The sequence below is a fragment of the Podarcis liolepis genome, assembly GCF_965112155.1.
Source record: "Podarcis liolepis genome assembly, chromosome: 8".
NCBI lineage: Eukaryota > Metazoa > Chordata > Lepidosauria > Squamata > Lacertidae > Podarcis > Podarcis liolepis.
In genome coordinates this window covers 86,735,685-86,752,298 of record NC_139560.1, presented here as the reverse complement: position 1 = coordinate 86,752,298, position 16,614 = coordinate 86,735,685, and the positions used below count along the sequence as shown (strand labels likewise).

Genomic DNA, 16,614 nt, shown 5'->3' with positions numbered 1-16,614 from the left:
TATGATAGCCATGTTCAAATATATAAAAGGATGTCACATAGAGGAGGGAGAAAGGTTGTTTTCTGCTGCTCCAGAGAAGCAGACACGGAGCAATGGATCCAAACTACAAGAAAGAAGATTCCACCTAAACATTAGGAAGACCTTCCTGACAGTAAGAGCTGTTTGACAGTGGAATTTGCTGCCAAGGAGTGTGGTGGAGTCTCCTACTTTGGAGGTCTTTAAGCAGAGGAGTGCTCTGATGGTGTTTCCTGCTTGGCAGGGGGTTGGACTCGATGGCCCTTGTGGTCTATTCCAACTCTATGATTCTATGAATACTTTGGCCACCTCATGAGAAGAGAAGACTCCCTGGAAAAGACCCTGATGTTGGGAAAGATGGAGGGCACAAGGAGAAGGGGACGACAGAGGACAAGATGGTTGGACAGTGTTCTTGAAAGCTACCAGCATGAGTTTGACCAAACTGCGGGAGGCAGTGGAAGACAGGAGTGCTTGGCGTGCTCTGGTCCATGGGGTCATGAAGAGTCGGACATGACTAAACAACAACAACAAAGCGGATATCTAGGTTAAAGAAAGTAAAGGGAACTGTATAACACAATGTTTTCCATGAGCTATGGTTGCTTAGGCTGACTGGCCGCAGGTAACTCAGTAAGCTAATGGCTGACTGAAGATTTGAACTCAGGTCTCTCCAGTCCTAGTCTGGCACTTTCATCGCACTACACCACAGAAGCTCTCCATTAGAGCAGCCACCATCATCTGCCTTTTTTTGTTAGTTGTTTCTCTTCACCTTTCAATCCAGAAGGACCTTCAAGGCAGGACAGGGTGAGACAACCACCTCAGGTGACAGGATCGGCAGGGACAGCAGATTCAGCCCCCACCAAATGCATCACCTGCTGCTGTCACTGTGGCAGCAACAGTCCTTGGAGGCCAGATCTGCTGCCTCCTGGCAGTCTCCACAATGCCACCTCTACAGCAGCCTCATGGTGAATAGAAGGTGCTTCCGGTCTCCTCCCACCCTTGTTTCTGATGTACATCTTCACTCATCCCTTCTTCCCTGGCAGTGTGTATGTGCGCATCTTGTGGATAGCCTCAGGTGCCAAACTGTCTTGGGCTGGCTCTGCTTCAAGGTAACTTACATAGAATAATAAAATCCAACTGGAGCTGCTTCCATCTCCTCTGACACGTAGCACAGCTCTGGGTGTCATACTCATGCCTCAACATTCGCTGCCGCCACCAATCCTCATTAGGCCGCTGCAGCTGTGCCGCGTCCGCTTTCATCCTACCTTATTCCTCAGACTGCTGGCAACTGGGTGATCAGTTGTCTGGCTGCATGCATTCCACTGGGAATGCAAGCTGCTTTTAAATAATTCTTGTTAAGACGGCCATCGGCTTCAAACAGTCAAAATAAAAGCGATCACCGTTCAGTCCAGGGACCCACAAACACGCTGCCTCCTGTGGATCTATCTGTGTTCCCCCACAAAAGTAATCACCAGGAGGGACAAGAGGGATAGCTGGATTCCCTTCCTCTCCAGAATTTAGAGGAAGGTACAACAGAGTCCATATATGACAGGCCCTGGACAAGAACAGTAGCTCCCTCTAATGTAAGAGCTTCTTTAGCTTCTGGAAGGAGTGATCTGTGAACAGATGGCCCCTCACTAGACCTGTGAATGGTCACATCTCACGTGAGAGACAGAAACAGGAGAAATTAGTTTTAACACATGTGCTCTGAAACCCAACCTAGGCTGCATTCACACTGCAGTTTATTCAATTACCCTGAGCATTCCTCAATTGCTGCATCATATTATAGCTTTCATATGACATAAAAGCCACTTCTGTAAAACTAATGGGATATAGTGAATGTTTAGCACTTATTTCTGTGTTATTTGATCCCCCTTAACCCAAAAAATAAAGGGGGGCAAAGTTACGAAATTTTGGGCAGTATGTCAGCATAGTGTTCTTTCCTGCTGTTTTCACGGGGGGGGGCATGGGGGCAACAGAAGCATGTGTGTGAAGAAGGCTGGGGGAATAGAAAACTGTCCAAGGTTGTTCATTGTTGTGTCACTCCATGGCCATGGGGGTGAATGAAATTCAGCATGTCATGCTGGTATATTGGTTAAAAATCCACAAATTCATAATACAACAGGTACTGCAGCGTGAAAGAATCATTAGAAAACAGGAGAGAAGTGTTAGCATTATAATCAAGAAAACTAATGCAATATTCTCCACCTCTGAATACACGCTTTGCTCTTGCCCTCTGCCCCAATACCTCCCACCCACCAGAATTTTTAAAAATATCTGTCATATGCCATGTTTGGTAAATTATTATGAAAGTAAATGCTAATGGTAACAAAATGCTCCAAAATTAAGTTCACAAAGCTTCTATCATATTAGTGCTCAAAGGAATGACTCCATTGACATGAAGGTAGAAATCCTGCGACCAAGAAGAGTGGTAAAACCTGAAAAACTGCTGATACAGAGTACACAGATATACAGTCCTTTGTAAACCTCAGGTATCTATGTAGCAGACCACCTGCATTCATGGCTGTGTTTTGGCAAGAGGCATTGAAAAAGCCACAGTCTACCAGCTTATCAATTTATAAGCATAAAATACAATAGATACAGTTTCCTTCTGCAACCATACCAGTAATCAATTTAAATTTTCCTTGACACTTGGCATGGAGCTCAATTTAAAGAGGGAACATACAATTTATTTGTTTCAGTTTCCTAAATCTTCCCTACATCAAACATCCTAAATACTGATAATGTACATTTTTGGCATTCACTGTCACCAATAACCTTTAGTCTAAGTTCTTTCTCTATAGCAGTGGTTATTCAATGAGCTGCATTAATATTTAGTATTTTATACTATTTTTATCACACATTTTTTCTTTATGTGCTACATTAGATACTACATTAGAGCTTCCTAAACTGAACTATGCACTGGTGCCAATTAATTTTTGGGCCCAATTCAAATGCTGGTTTTGACCTATAAAGCCTTAAATGGCTCAGAACCAAAATACCTCAAGGACCATCTCTCCCCATATGAACCCGAGTCCTGTGATCATCTTCTGAGGTCCTTCTTCGTGTGCCCCCTCCATGAGAGTTTCGGAGGTTGACAACACGAGAACAGGCCTTTTCTGGGGTGGATCCTGTTAGGATATTTCCGTTCCACCTTAAAAGGGAGCAGGCTGTGAGTCACAGAGTCTGCGTATTTCCTGTTCACAGGATGTTTATGTTTCTATTGCTTTCGTTTTCTCTCTGTGTCTGGAGACACTGACGCAGGCAGTCATGGCTTTCTTTGTTCTGATCAACGCTGAATATAACTTGTAAATAATGCTCTCCTGAGTGCGACTTTTGCTGTGCATTATCTGCTGATAGAGTGTGCATGAGCTCTAGAATGTGGCAAGCTTTTTTCTAGAAACTCATGTCGCTAATTGCTGATACTGCGTGCCTACCGGAGATCGATGGATCGTCCGGCAGACAGCTTGGGGCCATGATGGACTTTATCTCCCTGGCAGTATCCCAACATGTAGGATGCTCTTCCTAGGGAGGCTCGCCTGGCACCTTTGTTACAAAAACTTTCCCCTATAATCAGGCATTTGGCCTTTAACTATATGTGGCCTTTTTGAAGAGGGTGGGGTGTTTCTAATGTATTTCTCTGTCCTCTTAGTTTAATGTATTTATGTGGGATTTATTGTTGGTTTCATTGGTCGGTTGGTTGCAAGTTGCTTTGGGTTGCCCTGGGCAGGATAAAGTGACTAGCAAATTTAATAAATATATAGGAACAAAAATAACAACAATTCCCCAGCATCAAAATAAGCTTCATTGTCCCTTTGTCCTTTCCTGTGTAGAATTCAAACTGTGAACATCCAGCTGAGCTTCCCCACATCAAGTCAGACCTTTGGTCCGTCTAGACCAGAGCTTTCCAAACTTTTCATGTTGTTGACAAACTTTTTAGACGTGCATCATTTCGTGACACAGTAATTCAGTTTTACTAGCAACCCAGAGGTAAACGTACCCCTTTCCAGCCCTGGGAGGAGAGCGGGGAGCATTTGTGTGACACGCCAACACACTAACGTGTCACACAGTTTGGAAAGCTCTGGTGTAAATAATCAGTCTCCCCTTCACTGCCAGCAGTCTCTGTTTTTCCTAATTAACTTTTGACACATTATCCCATTTCCTTCTCCCTCATGTGTTGAGTTTTCTCAATTGCAAGCCTGCAGGCAGGGCCAGGTCTATTAATTTTCCATTTGGAATCTGGTACAGTGATAGACATAGTCTAATCCACAGGGGATGATGGTGTTGAATATCTTTTAAAGTCACCTAATCTAGGTTGGTTTTTCAATGGGCCCATGGGCAAGAGACAATAATTGCTTTCTCCCCAACCCTACACTCGCCCCAAAGGAAGAGCACCAAAACCCCTCCTTCACACTGCACTATAACAAAGCCACCACTTTAGGATTTCAAGTCTGAAACCTTTCTCTCAAAGCCTCCGTCATCCCTTGGCAGCAATGAAAAGTGGGACAACCGTCTTCAGAAACGGCTGTACTCAGAATTTGCTTCTGTAAAAATGGAAACAATGTTCAAAATACTCACAACTGATAATTATTGTGAAGACAGATGGAAGAAGGGACTGGTTTTTAAAAGTGGAGCTCACTCTGTATCAACGTTCATAAAGTACAGCATTGGTAATCCCAGTGTTTATTAGCAACGACTATATGGAATATGTTTATTACATGTTTATTATAGAAAGAGAAATTCAAATAAGCATCAAATCAAACGTAAACTATGAAGCAGTAACATAGAACTATTTTTATTTTTATTAAAATATTAAAGATTCAAGGCACAATCTAGATCTCCTCCCAGTGTCAACACAGGTAAAGGATGGGGACCTGAGAGCAAAAAGGTTAATGGTGGTGAAGAGAGGTTGGAAGGAAAAGGATTTCCAGCACAGGAAAATCCTTTCTCTTCCTTGGCTACAGATGTAAGATTTTCAAAAATGTTGAAGGCACAAAAAATTGGGAGAGACTGAAACATAAGAAACAAATAACTGCAAATGAGATGCAAACTTACTTTGCGACATTAAGAACATAAACAACATTGTGTGTAACTTTGCACATAAAAGCATACTATATGATAGACTAAATGAGTAAAATGGTCTTCATTTTATTGAAACAATAACAGCACATACTAGGCGGAGCTGCTACATCCAAAGGCTCCTATCTTAGTTGTGAAAATGGGCTGGGGGGTACAGAATAAAAGTTGAAAACACAAACCATCAGCAATGTAATAAACAAAAGGAAATGCCTATTATGTGGATTTAAAAATGGTCTCCTCTCTTTACCATTGGCATTTTCTGGAAAAAGAAGAAAACGTTCAGAATCCTTAACACCTCTTTTTAGTCTAACAACGGGATTGATAAACAGCAATCCCTGTTGCAAACTGCTTCCTGATCTCTGAAAGGAAGGGGGGCACACCCAGTATCAGCCTCTAGTTTAACAGATCACAGGATTAAAGAATGCATGTGTCACCTGCAACAAAATGTTGCAGTGCGAAGTGCTTCTGTTCAGGGTTCCAGGCACTTCATTCTATTTCCTCTTCCATTTTCCCTTCCCAAGCAGTCAGTCCTCATTCCATGGCAACAAAGAATGCTCACTAGACTGGGCATTGGGGGGGGTATCCCCCTAAGAGTTACTTAACATATTGTTACGAGTTTTGGAGGGGGGCTCATTCCCCTAAGTTCCTGGGTGGCAGCTCCTCCCCACAGCTCCTAGATTTAGTAAAAGTTAGAATTAATTAAGGTTTGATTAAACTTGGCCAGACAGGGAAACCCCCTGGATTTAGTTTTGCCAGGGGTCAGCAAGATTTACCGGCCATGGGCCAGATCACTCCCCTGGAGATTGTCCGTGGGCCGGACTGGTGCAGCATGACGTCAGAAATCGCATCTGCACATGTCCGCAGCGCCAGAAATCACTTCTGCACATACCCAGACGCCAAAAATCGTGCCTGCGCAGAAGCGATTTTCAGTGTCTGGACATGCGCAGATGCGATTTCCGGTATCTGCGCGGGCGGCTTGTGGGCTGGTAAAACCATCTTCGTGGGCTGCATCCGGCCCATGGGCCGCACATTGCCGACCCCTGAGTTATGCTAAAGAGTCACGGTGGCTAGGCAGAGCTGGCTGGCTGGGCCATTAGCAGGAGACAAAAGCCAGGGGTGGCCATCCAGGAAACCACTAGAAAACAAAGGGGAGTGGTGCCCCTTCTTGGCTGGGTGCTAATGGAAAGAGGAAAATGCAAGGTTTAGGGCTTCAGCTTTGAATGCCGTAGGCTTGGGGAGGTCCTTGGAGTTGGTTGGCAGAGAAAATGAGAAGATGGGGCAGAGGTCCAAGTGAGCTCGGCAGGACTAGCTGGAACAAAGAGACACAGAGGATGGCTTTTTGCTGCCCTTTGAATACAAGGCTACCCTGAAGGGGGAAGCAAGACCCCCATAGGATGTGAATACAGTGGTGCCCCGCAAGACGAATGCCTCGCAAGACGGAAAACTCGCTAGACGAAAGAGTTTTCCATTTTGGAGGTGCTTCGCAAAACGAATCTCCTATGGGTTTGCTTTGCAAGACGACAATGCCTTGTGAGTTCCTGCTGGGTTTTTTTCCTCCCCCCCCCCTTTTCTAAGCCGCTAAGCCGCTTATCAGCTGATCCGATCAGCAAAGCCGCTAAAAGCCGCTAATAGCACTAATCCGCTAATCCGTCAATGGGCTTGCTTCGCAAGACGAAAAAACCGCTAGACGAAGAGAATCACAGAACGGATTCTTTTCGTCTTGCGAGGCACCACTGTAATCTGCAATCCCTCCATCTAAGTTCAGGTTGTATATAAACCAAATATCATTTAAAAAAACCACCATACAGTAGTCTCTACTGTGCCTCATTTTGGAACTCCCTCCCTGAAGAAGCCAGACTGGCTCCTTCCTTGTCTGGCAGGTGACGATTCCCACAAGAGGAGGTGGACTCGCCTTCCTTGGAGTTTTGTTTTGAAGCAGAGGTTGGATGGCCAACTCTCATGGAAGCTTTAGCCTAGATGCTTGCATTGTGGGGGATTGGACTAGATGACACTTGGACACCTTCCAGCTCTAAGATTCTATGGTTCTATTATTTATATTACTTTCATTTCATTTTTTGATCTTAGTTTTTTGTGGGGGGGAGAACTAAGATCATGTCCACTGGGCCCATCACCTCCTGGCAAATAGAAGGGGAAGAAATGGAGGCAGTGAGAGAATTTACTTTCTTGGGCTCCATGATCACTGCAGATCACGAAATTAAAAGACGCCTGCTCCTTAGGAGAAAGGCGATGGCAAACCTAGACAGCATCTTAAAAAGCAGAGACATCACCTTACCAACAAAGGTCCGCATAGTTAAAGCCATGGTTTTCCCAGTAGTGATGTATGGAAGTGAGAGCTGGACCATAAAGAAGGCTGATCGCCGAAGAATTGATGCTTTTGAATTATGGTGCTGGAGGAGATTCTTGAGAGTCCCATGGACAGCAAGAAGATCAAACCTATCCATTCTGAAGGAAATCAGCCTTGAGTGCTCACTGGAAGAACAGATCCTGAAGTTGAGGCTCCAATACTTTGGCCACCTCATGGGAAGAGAAGACTCCCTGGAAAAGACCCTGATGTTGGGAAAGATGGAGGGCACAAAGAGAAGGGGACAACAGAGAACGAGATGGTTGGACAGTGTTCTCAAAGCTAGCAGCATGAGTTTGACCAAATTGCGGGAGGCAGTGGAAGACAAGAGTGCCTGGTGTGCTCTGGTCCAGGGGGTCACGAAGAGTCGGACACGACTAAATGACTAAACAACAACAACATTTCATTTTAGATTTCTATTTTGTATTTTAAATTATATGATTCTGTCATTCTAAGCAGCACCTGGAGTTCATGCTTGGCAATGTCCCAGTCTGCCATCGGTGCTGACTTTGGTGTGATCCTGCCCAAAATCGGTGCTGGTGGTTCTGCCACTTCTCCGCCATCAGCAAATTCTGCGGTTTCACAGCTTATTGCCAACAAGCACTAACAGGAGTGGAAAGGTTAATGCATATGTGCCTATGTGTCAGATAAATATTTTATTGCAGCACCTCTTCTATCCCTTTGAATCTTCCATCACACAAAGATGAAGCAGAAACTGAAGGTAATGAACAAGCTGCTGGCACAGATGTATAACATCATTTCAGCTCCTTAAATTCCTTGTAAGACTGGATACCACCAAAGGATATTCCCAGAGCATTTTTGTAAGCTGGCTACACTGGGGTGGGGGTGGATCACAACAAAATGTCTGAATTTTGAAAATAAAAGAAAAAACACAACCTGGGATTTTAGGAAAGGGAGGCAAGGCTAATCCTTGAGGAGGCATCTGTTGTTTTCCCAAGGAATGCCCTCGGACAGTGCCAAATTTACCTATAAGCTAAGTGTATATCGCTTAGGGCCCCACTCTCTTGGGAGGCCCAAAAAAATTAAAGGGAAAAAAACTGGATGTACATTTCCAAAATATAACATAAAAAACAAATAAAATAAAATAAAACCTAAAATCTAAAGCAACAGGCTTTAGATACCTATTAGGTCGATAAATTACCATATAGCATATATTCAACACAAAAAACAGCAACAATTTGTTGTTGACAAAGGACAGCTGGACATATAAAGGGCCCCATTACCTTCAGTAGCTTAGGGCCTCCTCAAACTTAAATCCGGCCCTGCCCAAGGATATATGAGAAACACCTGGTATAATCCTGCTTAGGGTCAAACTACTTGTGACAGTAAATGTTGAATTTCCCCAATCACAAATAAAGCAGGAGGAGGGGGTGTAATTTGAAGTACAACAGGGGCATGCGTGGAAGGAATGGTGATTCTTCATCTTCACCTACACAGCCCTAGCCATGTGATTGGGTTAAGTCTGCATTTAAATACACTAGCTTGCTCTTAGTGTTCTTCCATATGTTCAGATAATGTCAAAGAAAAATCCAGCAATTCCACGATTTGTCCTTATTGTCTGTAAGCAGACATCATTCTGTGAGAGGGCAAATGGCTTGTTGGCTGCATGACCTAGGTAGTAGAAAGACTTTATTTATTTGCAACAACTATGCTTTAATTGATGTGTGATTATCAGTGTGCAGATTTGCGACGGAAATACATGGTTTACAAAATGGGAAAATTAATTTAGTTAAAAATCATCATTTCCTTGGTGATTTAAAAATCAGTATCTCCTGAATAGTATGGAAATGAAGAGGAACAAACAAAAGGCAAGGATGAGGCAATGGTTCAAACATATTCTTAGTCTCCAAGAACCACCAATCCCCCATGTGGGCATAGGAGGAATCTTCAAGTAAGTCCTGAAGAATCCACTCATTGAGAGCAGTCCCCAAATGCAATGCTAGTGCTGTTCAGAAAAGAGCATTGTGTGTGTATGACCCCCCCCTTTCACTGCTTTCTGCCCACACCAGCAGAAAACTGGTTAAGGAGATCTGATGCTTATATCTTCTATGGTGGAAGATTATGGAAAAGGGTGGCACCAAACAGTCAAGCAGAAGAGGGCTGGGAGATATATCAATACATCACGATGTCTGAAATAAGGATAGAACCATGTGGAGGTGAATGAAAACACTTAATAGATCCAAATGGACAATGCTGGCCTTGGTTTCAAGATCTACAAATGTTCTTCTTTCCAATAGTTATAGAATTGCAGTTGACCTACCTCAGAGCACTTGGGATTGCTATGTTGCCTTGAGCCCCACCACTAGACCATCCCTTTAGAAATACGTTGCCACTCAGTTGGACGTAGAAAGGGAGAGGAAATACAGTTTTAAGGAGTATCTTAAGTGAGTTTTCTACCATTATCAAATCCTCAACCCCCACAGAAATTAGTTGTCCTCCAGAATAGCCAGAGAGGTTGTGGGTTATCTAATAATACTAGCATATAGTCACTGGGAAACTCAATGCGTTCCTCCCACCACCAAGAACTTGGGAAAACCTTGAAACTTGTAAGCGCTCTGCTCCACCATTCTCCTTCCGTATGCACTGAGATGTGTTGACCACAGTCCTCCAATCAACTATAAGAAACAACCAGAACCCTATGAGAAGTCACAGGACTCAGTGGGAATCACAGGAGGTGGTGAGGGGGCCATAGTATTTGCATACACAAAGTATTTATTAGATTTGTAGTACATTATGTATTCTTGCTACCTCAGAGTGTAAGAAATGGCTTTCAAAAAGGCAATGGATGTTGTATTTCTAAGTATGCATGTAAGTGCACATGTGTGTCAGAGCTAGCCATAGCATTAGGTAGAGAGGTGCACCCACCTTGGGCAGGTGGCGCTGGCTGTCACAAAAAGACAGCCTTGTCATTTTTACAGCCAGGGAAGAAAAAAACAAGGGTTTTCATGGGATTTCCCACTCAGGTACAAACATAATTTTGTGACTAAGCACCTTTTCTTGGCTGGAAGCAGAGCTTCACTTCTGCTAAGACAGAACAAAAAATGATACCCCCTTGCCCCACCCCCCACCAAGCCAAGTCAAGGTAACCCAAATTATTTTCGCACATGAGGCAGAAAACCATACAAGTGCTTCTCCCTGGCAACAAAAATGCAATAAGGAATTAAACAACTGGCAATTTGCAGCCTTTTCATGAAACCCCAAATCAGCTGGTCTGGGTTGGGAGAAGGAGCCCTTTGCTGCTCTGCCAAAGGAAGCAATTTGTCTGGGGGGTGTTTCAATTTAAATATCCACCGTCCAGCTTATATGGGGATTACATGCCCAAGAAATTCAGTCGAGATCCAGCAATGTGTTCTCCAGACCATTCACTGGGCCCAAGAGGGACCCAAGCACATCTACCACTCAAGCATCTTGCAGCCACACTGGTGCTCACAACCTCAACTTCACTCGCTCCCAATAACCACAGCAAAGCACTAGCTTCCCGCAAACACCAGTGGCCGCCCTGCCCAGGGCAACTTTGTGTGTGACCAGCAAGACACTTTTCCCATATGTGTGACAACCTGGTCCTATGCCTCTGAAACAACTCCCAAGGCACCGGGGGAAGGAAATGGCATTCCTAAAATGATGTAGAGGACAGGTGTTGTGGCAAGCATGAAGCTCTCTGGCGGATCATGCATCATTTTTCTATGACCATGTGGAAGGCTCACCAGTAATCTAATCATCACTAATCTAATTTCTATATTGCTTTATATTGTTAAGGAAAAAACCTCAATGTAGTTTACAGCCTACATTAAAACACCAAATAAAACAATCCAAAATAAAACAATACCAAAGAAAGCCAGATATAAAGTATACATAAAGATTAACAGGAAACTAAAATATTATACATTTCAAAATAAGACATTGCAAAGGAGGTCAGCCACAGAATGTGCATTGCATGCAGCAAAGTTAACAAAAAAATAATAATCTGAAAAACGGTAAATCAGGATGAGATGAATTGCCAGGGGCATTTAGACAGACAATACATTTGACAGCATCAAAATACTGAGTGGGAGAAGAGAGCGGGGGCGTCTCCCATTGTTTCGCCGCAACCTAGTCTGGGTCTCCCGGTGTTTCCAGCCGGCGCCGCGCAGGATTCCGAGGAATCCCCGTCCAATCCAGAAGCCAAGGCGCGCGCGCCTCGCGAACCGGGCGTCGGAAGGCGAGAGGCGGCGCGGAGCCTCGGGGGCGAAGCCCTTTCTGGCGCGTCCCGACAGATGGATGAAGGGGGCTCCTCACCCAGCAGCCACTCGCTCAGCTGGCGGCGGCGGCGGGGGGGGGGAGCCTCGGAAGAAGTCGGAATCGGCAACCCGGCGCCCTCGGGTTAACTCTTCCGCTGCCAGAGCCGGGCCCCGAGACATGCCCGGGACGTGCCCCGGGGTCGGGTCCCCCCTGCCGCCTCCCCAGTCTGAGACGTGACTACACCCCCCCCCAAGAAAACCCCCACACTCTTTTCTTTGGCCGGGCGAGGGAGCCGCACTTACGCTGCTGTTCTCGCCCGTCCAGTGCACCATCGCCTGGTTGTGCGCCGCGTCGCCCTTCAGCACGAAGGAGGTGGTGAGCAGCGAGGCCGCCTCCGGAGCTCCCCCGCCGCCGGCGCGACCCCGCAGGCCGCCCGCCTCGTCCCGCGGGCTGCCGCGTCTCGGGCGCCCGCTCCGGTCCGGCGGGCGCGCCGCCCAGGAGGCGCCCAGCGCGAGCAGCAGCAGCAAGCGGAGCGGAGCCGCCCGGCCCGACGCCCCTCCGCGCGCCCCGGCAGCCGCTGCTGGCGCCATGCTCGGCCGCCGGGCAGGGATGCGAGTCTGGCAGGCGAGGCGGGCGGGCGCGGAGGCGGAGGACGGCGGCAGGGAGCGAGCCGAGAGGGAGGCGGGAGCGCGGCGCGGACGCGCGGCGTGGGAAACAACGTGCCAGCAGGGCTTCCACGCCCAGGCCAGGCGCAGCGCCGCCCTCTGCCGGCCGGCCCCGCCGAGCCCCGGAGCCCGCCCGCCCGCCCGCCTTCCCCGACGGCTGCTGGCAAGTGGACGGCAGCCCCGCGCCCGGCGCCTCCTCGGCCTCGGCTTGCCACGGAGGACAGGGGCAGCTCGGCCCGTCGGGGAAATGTGCTTCCCAGTGGCATAGCGTGGGTTGTCAGCACCCGGGGCAAGGCAAGTAATTTGCGCCCCCTAACCCGTGGGTTTTGCGCCCCCTTACCCGTGGATTTGCGCCCCCTAACCCTAACCCCCAGATGTTGCGCCCAGTGCGCCCGGCCCCCCCTGCACCCCCCACGCTACGCCACTGGTGCTTCCTCCACCAGCGCCCGACTTGGGGCCGTGCGGGCGCCTCACCCGCCCCGAGCCAAGGGAGCACAAAATAATGATAACGATGCCTATTTATTCTATCGGGGGAGCCACCAAATTTTGTCCTCCCTCAGGGTGGGGGCCGTATTACCAAAGTCCGCCCCTGCCCCCCCTCAATGGGATTTGAAATCCAATAAATTCCTAGGAGTGCCCCTGTCCCTACTGAGCAAGCCCCTCAGCCCCTCAAAGCAGACGTCCCAGAGCGCTGGGTGATACCCACTTTTCAACATTGTGATAGTGATGTTGTGATATATTGCAGTGTTGAAAAGCAGAGGGAGGAACAAGCAGCATTGCCCCCCCGTCAGAAACTGGGGTGCAACCGTCAAATCTCCTCCCACTGCCATAGCTGTCAACGTTTCCCTTTTTTTAAGGGAAATTCCGTTATTCCGAATACGATTCCTTGCAAGAAAAGGGAAAAGTTGACAGCTATGCCCACCGCCAGCGCCTGGCACAGGGAGGAGGCAGCAACAGACAGAGAAGGAAAATGAGGCACAGTCGGGTGAAGGTGCCATCGCGCTCTGGCCCTCAGACTGGGCCTGGACAACCACCACAGGGGCAGACTTTAGTCATCTTTCATAACGGGTGTCAGCCTGAATAAAATATTGAGGGGGGGCAGGTAGCCCCCACCTCTCATCATCATCATGACGGTCAAACACCAGCTCGAACCTCACATAATTTATCACACGCCACACCCCATTTAAATGTCAAAGCCCATCAACTTTTGGGGGCTCAGCCTGCTCAAATATTTTAGGGGGAGCAAAGGGACCTTGGCCCCTAGGAGTTATCTCCTATGTGTCATAATATGGCACTCTGTGTGAGGCCAAAATTTGGTTTCTTCAAATGAATCTTATCAATTATGGATTTTCTTAATTTCATAGAATCATAGAATCATAGAGTTGGAAGAGACCCCAAGGGCCATCGAGTCCAACCCCCTGCCAAGCAGGAAACACCATCAGAGCACTCCTGACATATGGTTGTCAAGCCTCTGCTTAAAGACCTCCAAAGTAGGAGACTCCACCACACTCCTTGGCAGCAAATTCCACTGTCAAACAGCTCTTACTGTCAGGAAGTTCTTCCTAATGTTTAGGTGGAATCTTCTTTCTTGTAGTTTGGATCCATTGCTCCGTGTCCGCTTCTCTGGAGCAGCAGAAAACAACCTTTCTCCCTCCTCTATGTGACATCCTTTTATATATTTGAACATGGCTATCATATCACCCCTTAACCTCCTCTTCTCCAGGCTAAACATGCCCAGCTCCCTTAGCCGTTCCTCATAAGGCATCGTTTCCAGGCCTTTGACCATTTTGGTTGCCCTCCTCTGGACACGTTCCAGTTTGTCAGTGTCCTTCTTGAATTGTGGTGCCCAGAACTGGACACAGTACTCCAGGTGAGGTCTGTGACCCCTTGGCTTGGCACCCTGTGCCAAGGAACCACCTGCACCACGCTAAATTCAGCGTTGGTCCCCACTGAAGTGGCTGTCGGCAGACGGACTGATTCTAAAACTAGTTACTGCCTGCTTGGTTCAGAATGCAGCTAGTTCTTCTAATCCACTGCAAACTCGCCACAGGCATCTGGTTTGTATGCAGTGCTGTACTAGTTGGGACTGATCTGGCAGCCAGGCACTTCTTATTCTGTCACTGAGAGACAGTACAAGAGTGTTGCTAGCTCTTTAAAAGATTCAGGGCCTGAAGACATCTCATTTGTTGTCCACCCTTCCATCACTGGGCTCAAAGCGGCATATGTGTCTCACCTGTTTTTAACCATAACAGCCCTCCCAGGTAGGCTATACCAAAAGCAGCAAGGGTTGGCATGTGTGATGCCCACAACAAGGTCAGATCTATGATCAAAGAAACCCAACGCAAACAGGACTCTAATACATATTCTGTGGTGCTGTCACTCTCAAACGTGATAAGCTTATGTGGTACAGGTGTTACAGTAAGATAGTAGACTAATGTCGTATAAAATATACAACTCGCTTCATAGATATTGCAAAGAAGTGTGAAATAGTCCTGAACAACAGAGTTCCAGTTCAGTACAATATATTTTTCAAGTTGCATTTAACTAATGTAATTCCTCCTGCTACAACTTCCATCTCCAAAAAATAATTCCTATAATGCATTATTTCCATTTAATATCAAGCTACAACATAACTATAATCCATTAGCACTTACCATCTGAGTGCTAAACAGATTTCAGCAATGACCAACCCAACTCAATATTTTTCCTTTATATCACCTGCTTTTCACAATATTAACTGGAGGAAAGAATGATTGCAACTTCAGACTAAATGAATTTATGCCAGCCTTAACAGCTGCTCCGTGAATAAGACAATCAATAAAGCATTTTAAAGAACCAGCCACTTTTCTACATGTGTTTGTAATTAAGTATGTGAAAGAAGATGTTACATCAAATAAACCTCATTACAAATAGGCAAATAAATCACATTTTCCATTCATCAGATTAGGGATAATTGTTTAAAGTTTAAAAAATCCAAAATGCTTCTCTTTGGGAAAATGGAGCCGAGATACTTTTTCCTTTATGAACAGATGCATGAACTTGTTCAGTTGCTTGGAATCTTATATCTTCAGGTGTGCAGTTACATTTTTTAAAAAATTGTTTTAATAGAGCCTCATGCCCCCATTTGTAGCATAGTGATGATAATGTAAAATTCAGTTAAAGTACTAGAAAATGTTTGTGAAGAAATAGTGAAATAAATAGCTCCACTTGATCAAGGTGTCTCATTTTTCAGTTATGCTGCCCTCATCCAGAAGCCCGCCCCCCCCATTGTCATCATCTAGCAGAATAATGACCATATGCTTATTGGTAACTCCTTTGCCCCAAAACTGAAGGTACTTTAGCTGTGGACCGTGGGTGACCTGCTCACCAGTAGGACATATTGAAAAGGCCAGGCACATGAATCTTTATTAATTTATATACTCCTTATATGCCAAAATGGAGAGATCATTGGTACAATTCAGGTGTGGGAAACAGTTGGCTCTCTTGCTCTCTCTATGTTGCTGAACTACAACTCTCATAATCCCTGGCCATGCTTACTGGGGTTGATGGGAGTTATTTTGCTATTATTATTATTTATTATATTTGTATACCGCCCTATAACCACAGGTCTCGGGGCGGTTCACAGAGTTGTAGATCGACATCTGCAGAGCCCAGGGTTCCCCATACCTTGTATGAGAGATTGGCAGAGAGATTAGCATATTTCATTGTACAAAGTCCCCTGGAGAAAGTTGTAAAAGGAGGGATAGCTGTCCCTTGTATTTTTATTTTTAAATACTACCAGACTGCTATACTAACAAACTTGAAAAATAGGTTTCAGCCTAGTGCATCTTGCATTTCGGAATAAAATAATATGTCCACACACTGCATCTTTAAAATTTATTTTGAGCATTTATACCCTAATCTTCTTCCAAAAAGACTTCCAGAGTGACTTACATACCATTAAAACAAGGCAGTCTCTGCCCTCAGGCTTACCATCTTACAAAAACAACACGCAAGGGAAAAGGGGCAAGGAGGGAAAAGGAAAACGCAAGCACAGTGGTTCTGATAATGAGCACCTGGACTATAACCAGCTCAGGGGCAGAAGGTGCCTGATGCAGCTGGCCTTTCAGCAGAGCTGGTGGAAGGAGCCCTGCTTCCCATCTCTCCCACTGAGGGAGCCTGGGGGAATGGTTGGTGGCAGGTGAAAAGGGCCCTTCCAGACAAACGCAAGCGTGAGCTGATCTGGCATGCTGAGAAGGCCTTTGTATATCAGCCAGT

At 46.1% G+C, this 16,614-nt stretch overlaps 1 protein-coding gene across 1 annotated transcript in view; it reads right to left on the bottom strand.

The window, feature by feature from the left end:
* Positions 1-12,282, bottom strand: part of SORCS2 (sortilin related VPS10 domain containing receptor 2) — a gene marked incomplete at its 5' end in the record, with an annotated part of 130,671 nt that extends 118,389 nt beyond the window's left edge. The window contains one exon of the mRNA XM_083519074.1: positions 11,995-12,282. Coding sequence (XP_083375200.1) covers positions 11,995-12,282 — 288 coding nt within the window. The remainder of the gene's footprint in view (positions 1-11,994) is intronic.
* Positions 12,283-16,614: the final 4,332 nt, after the last annotated feature.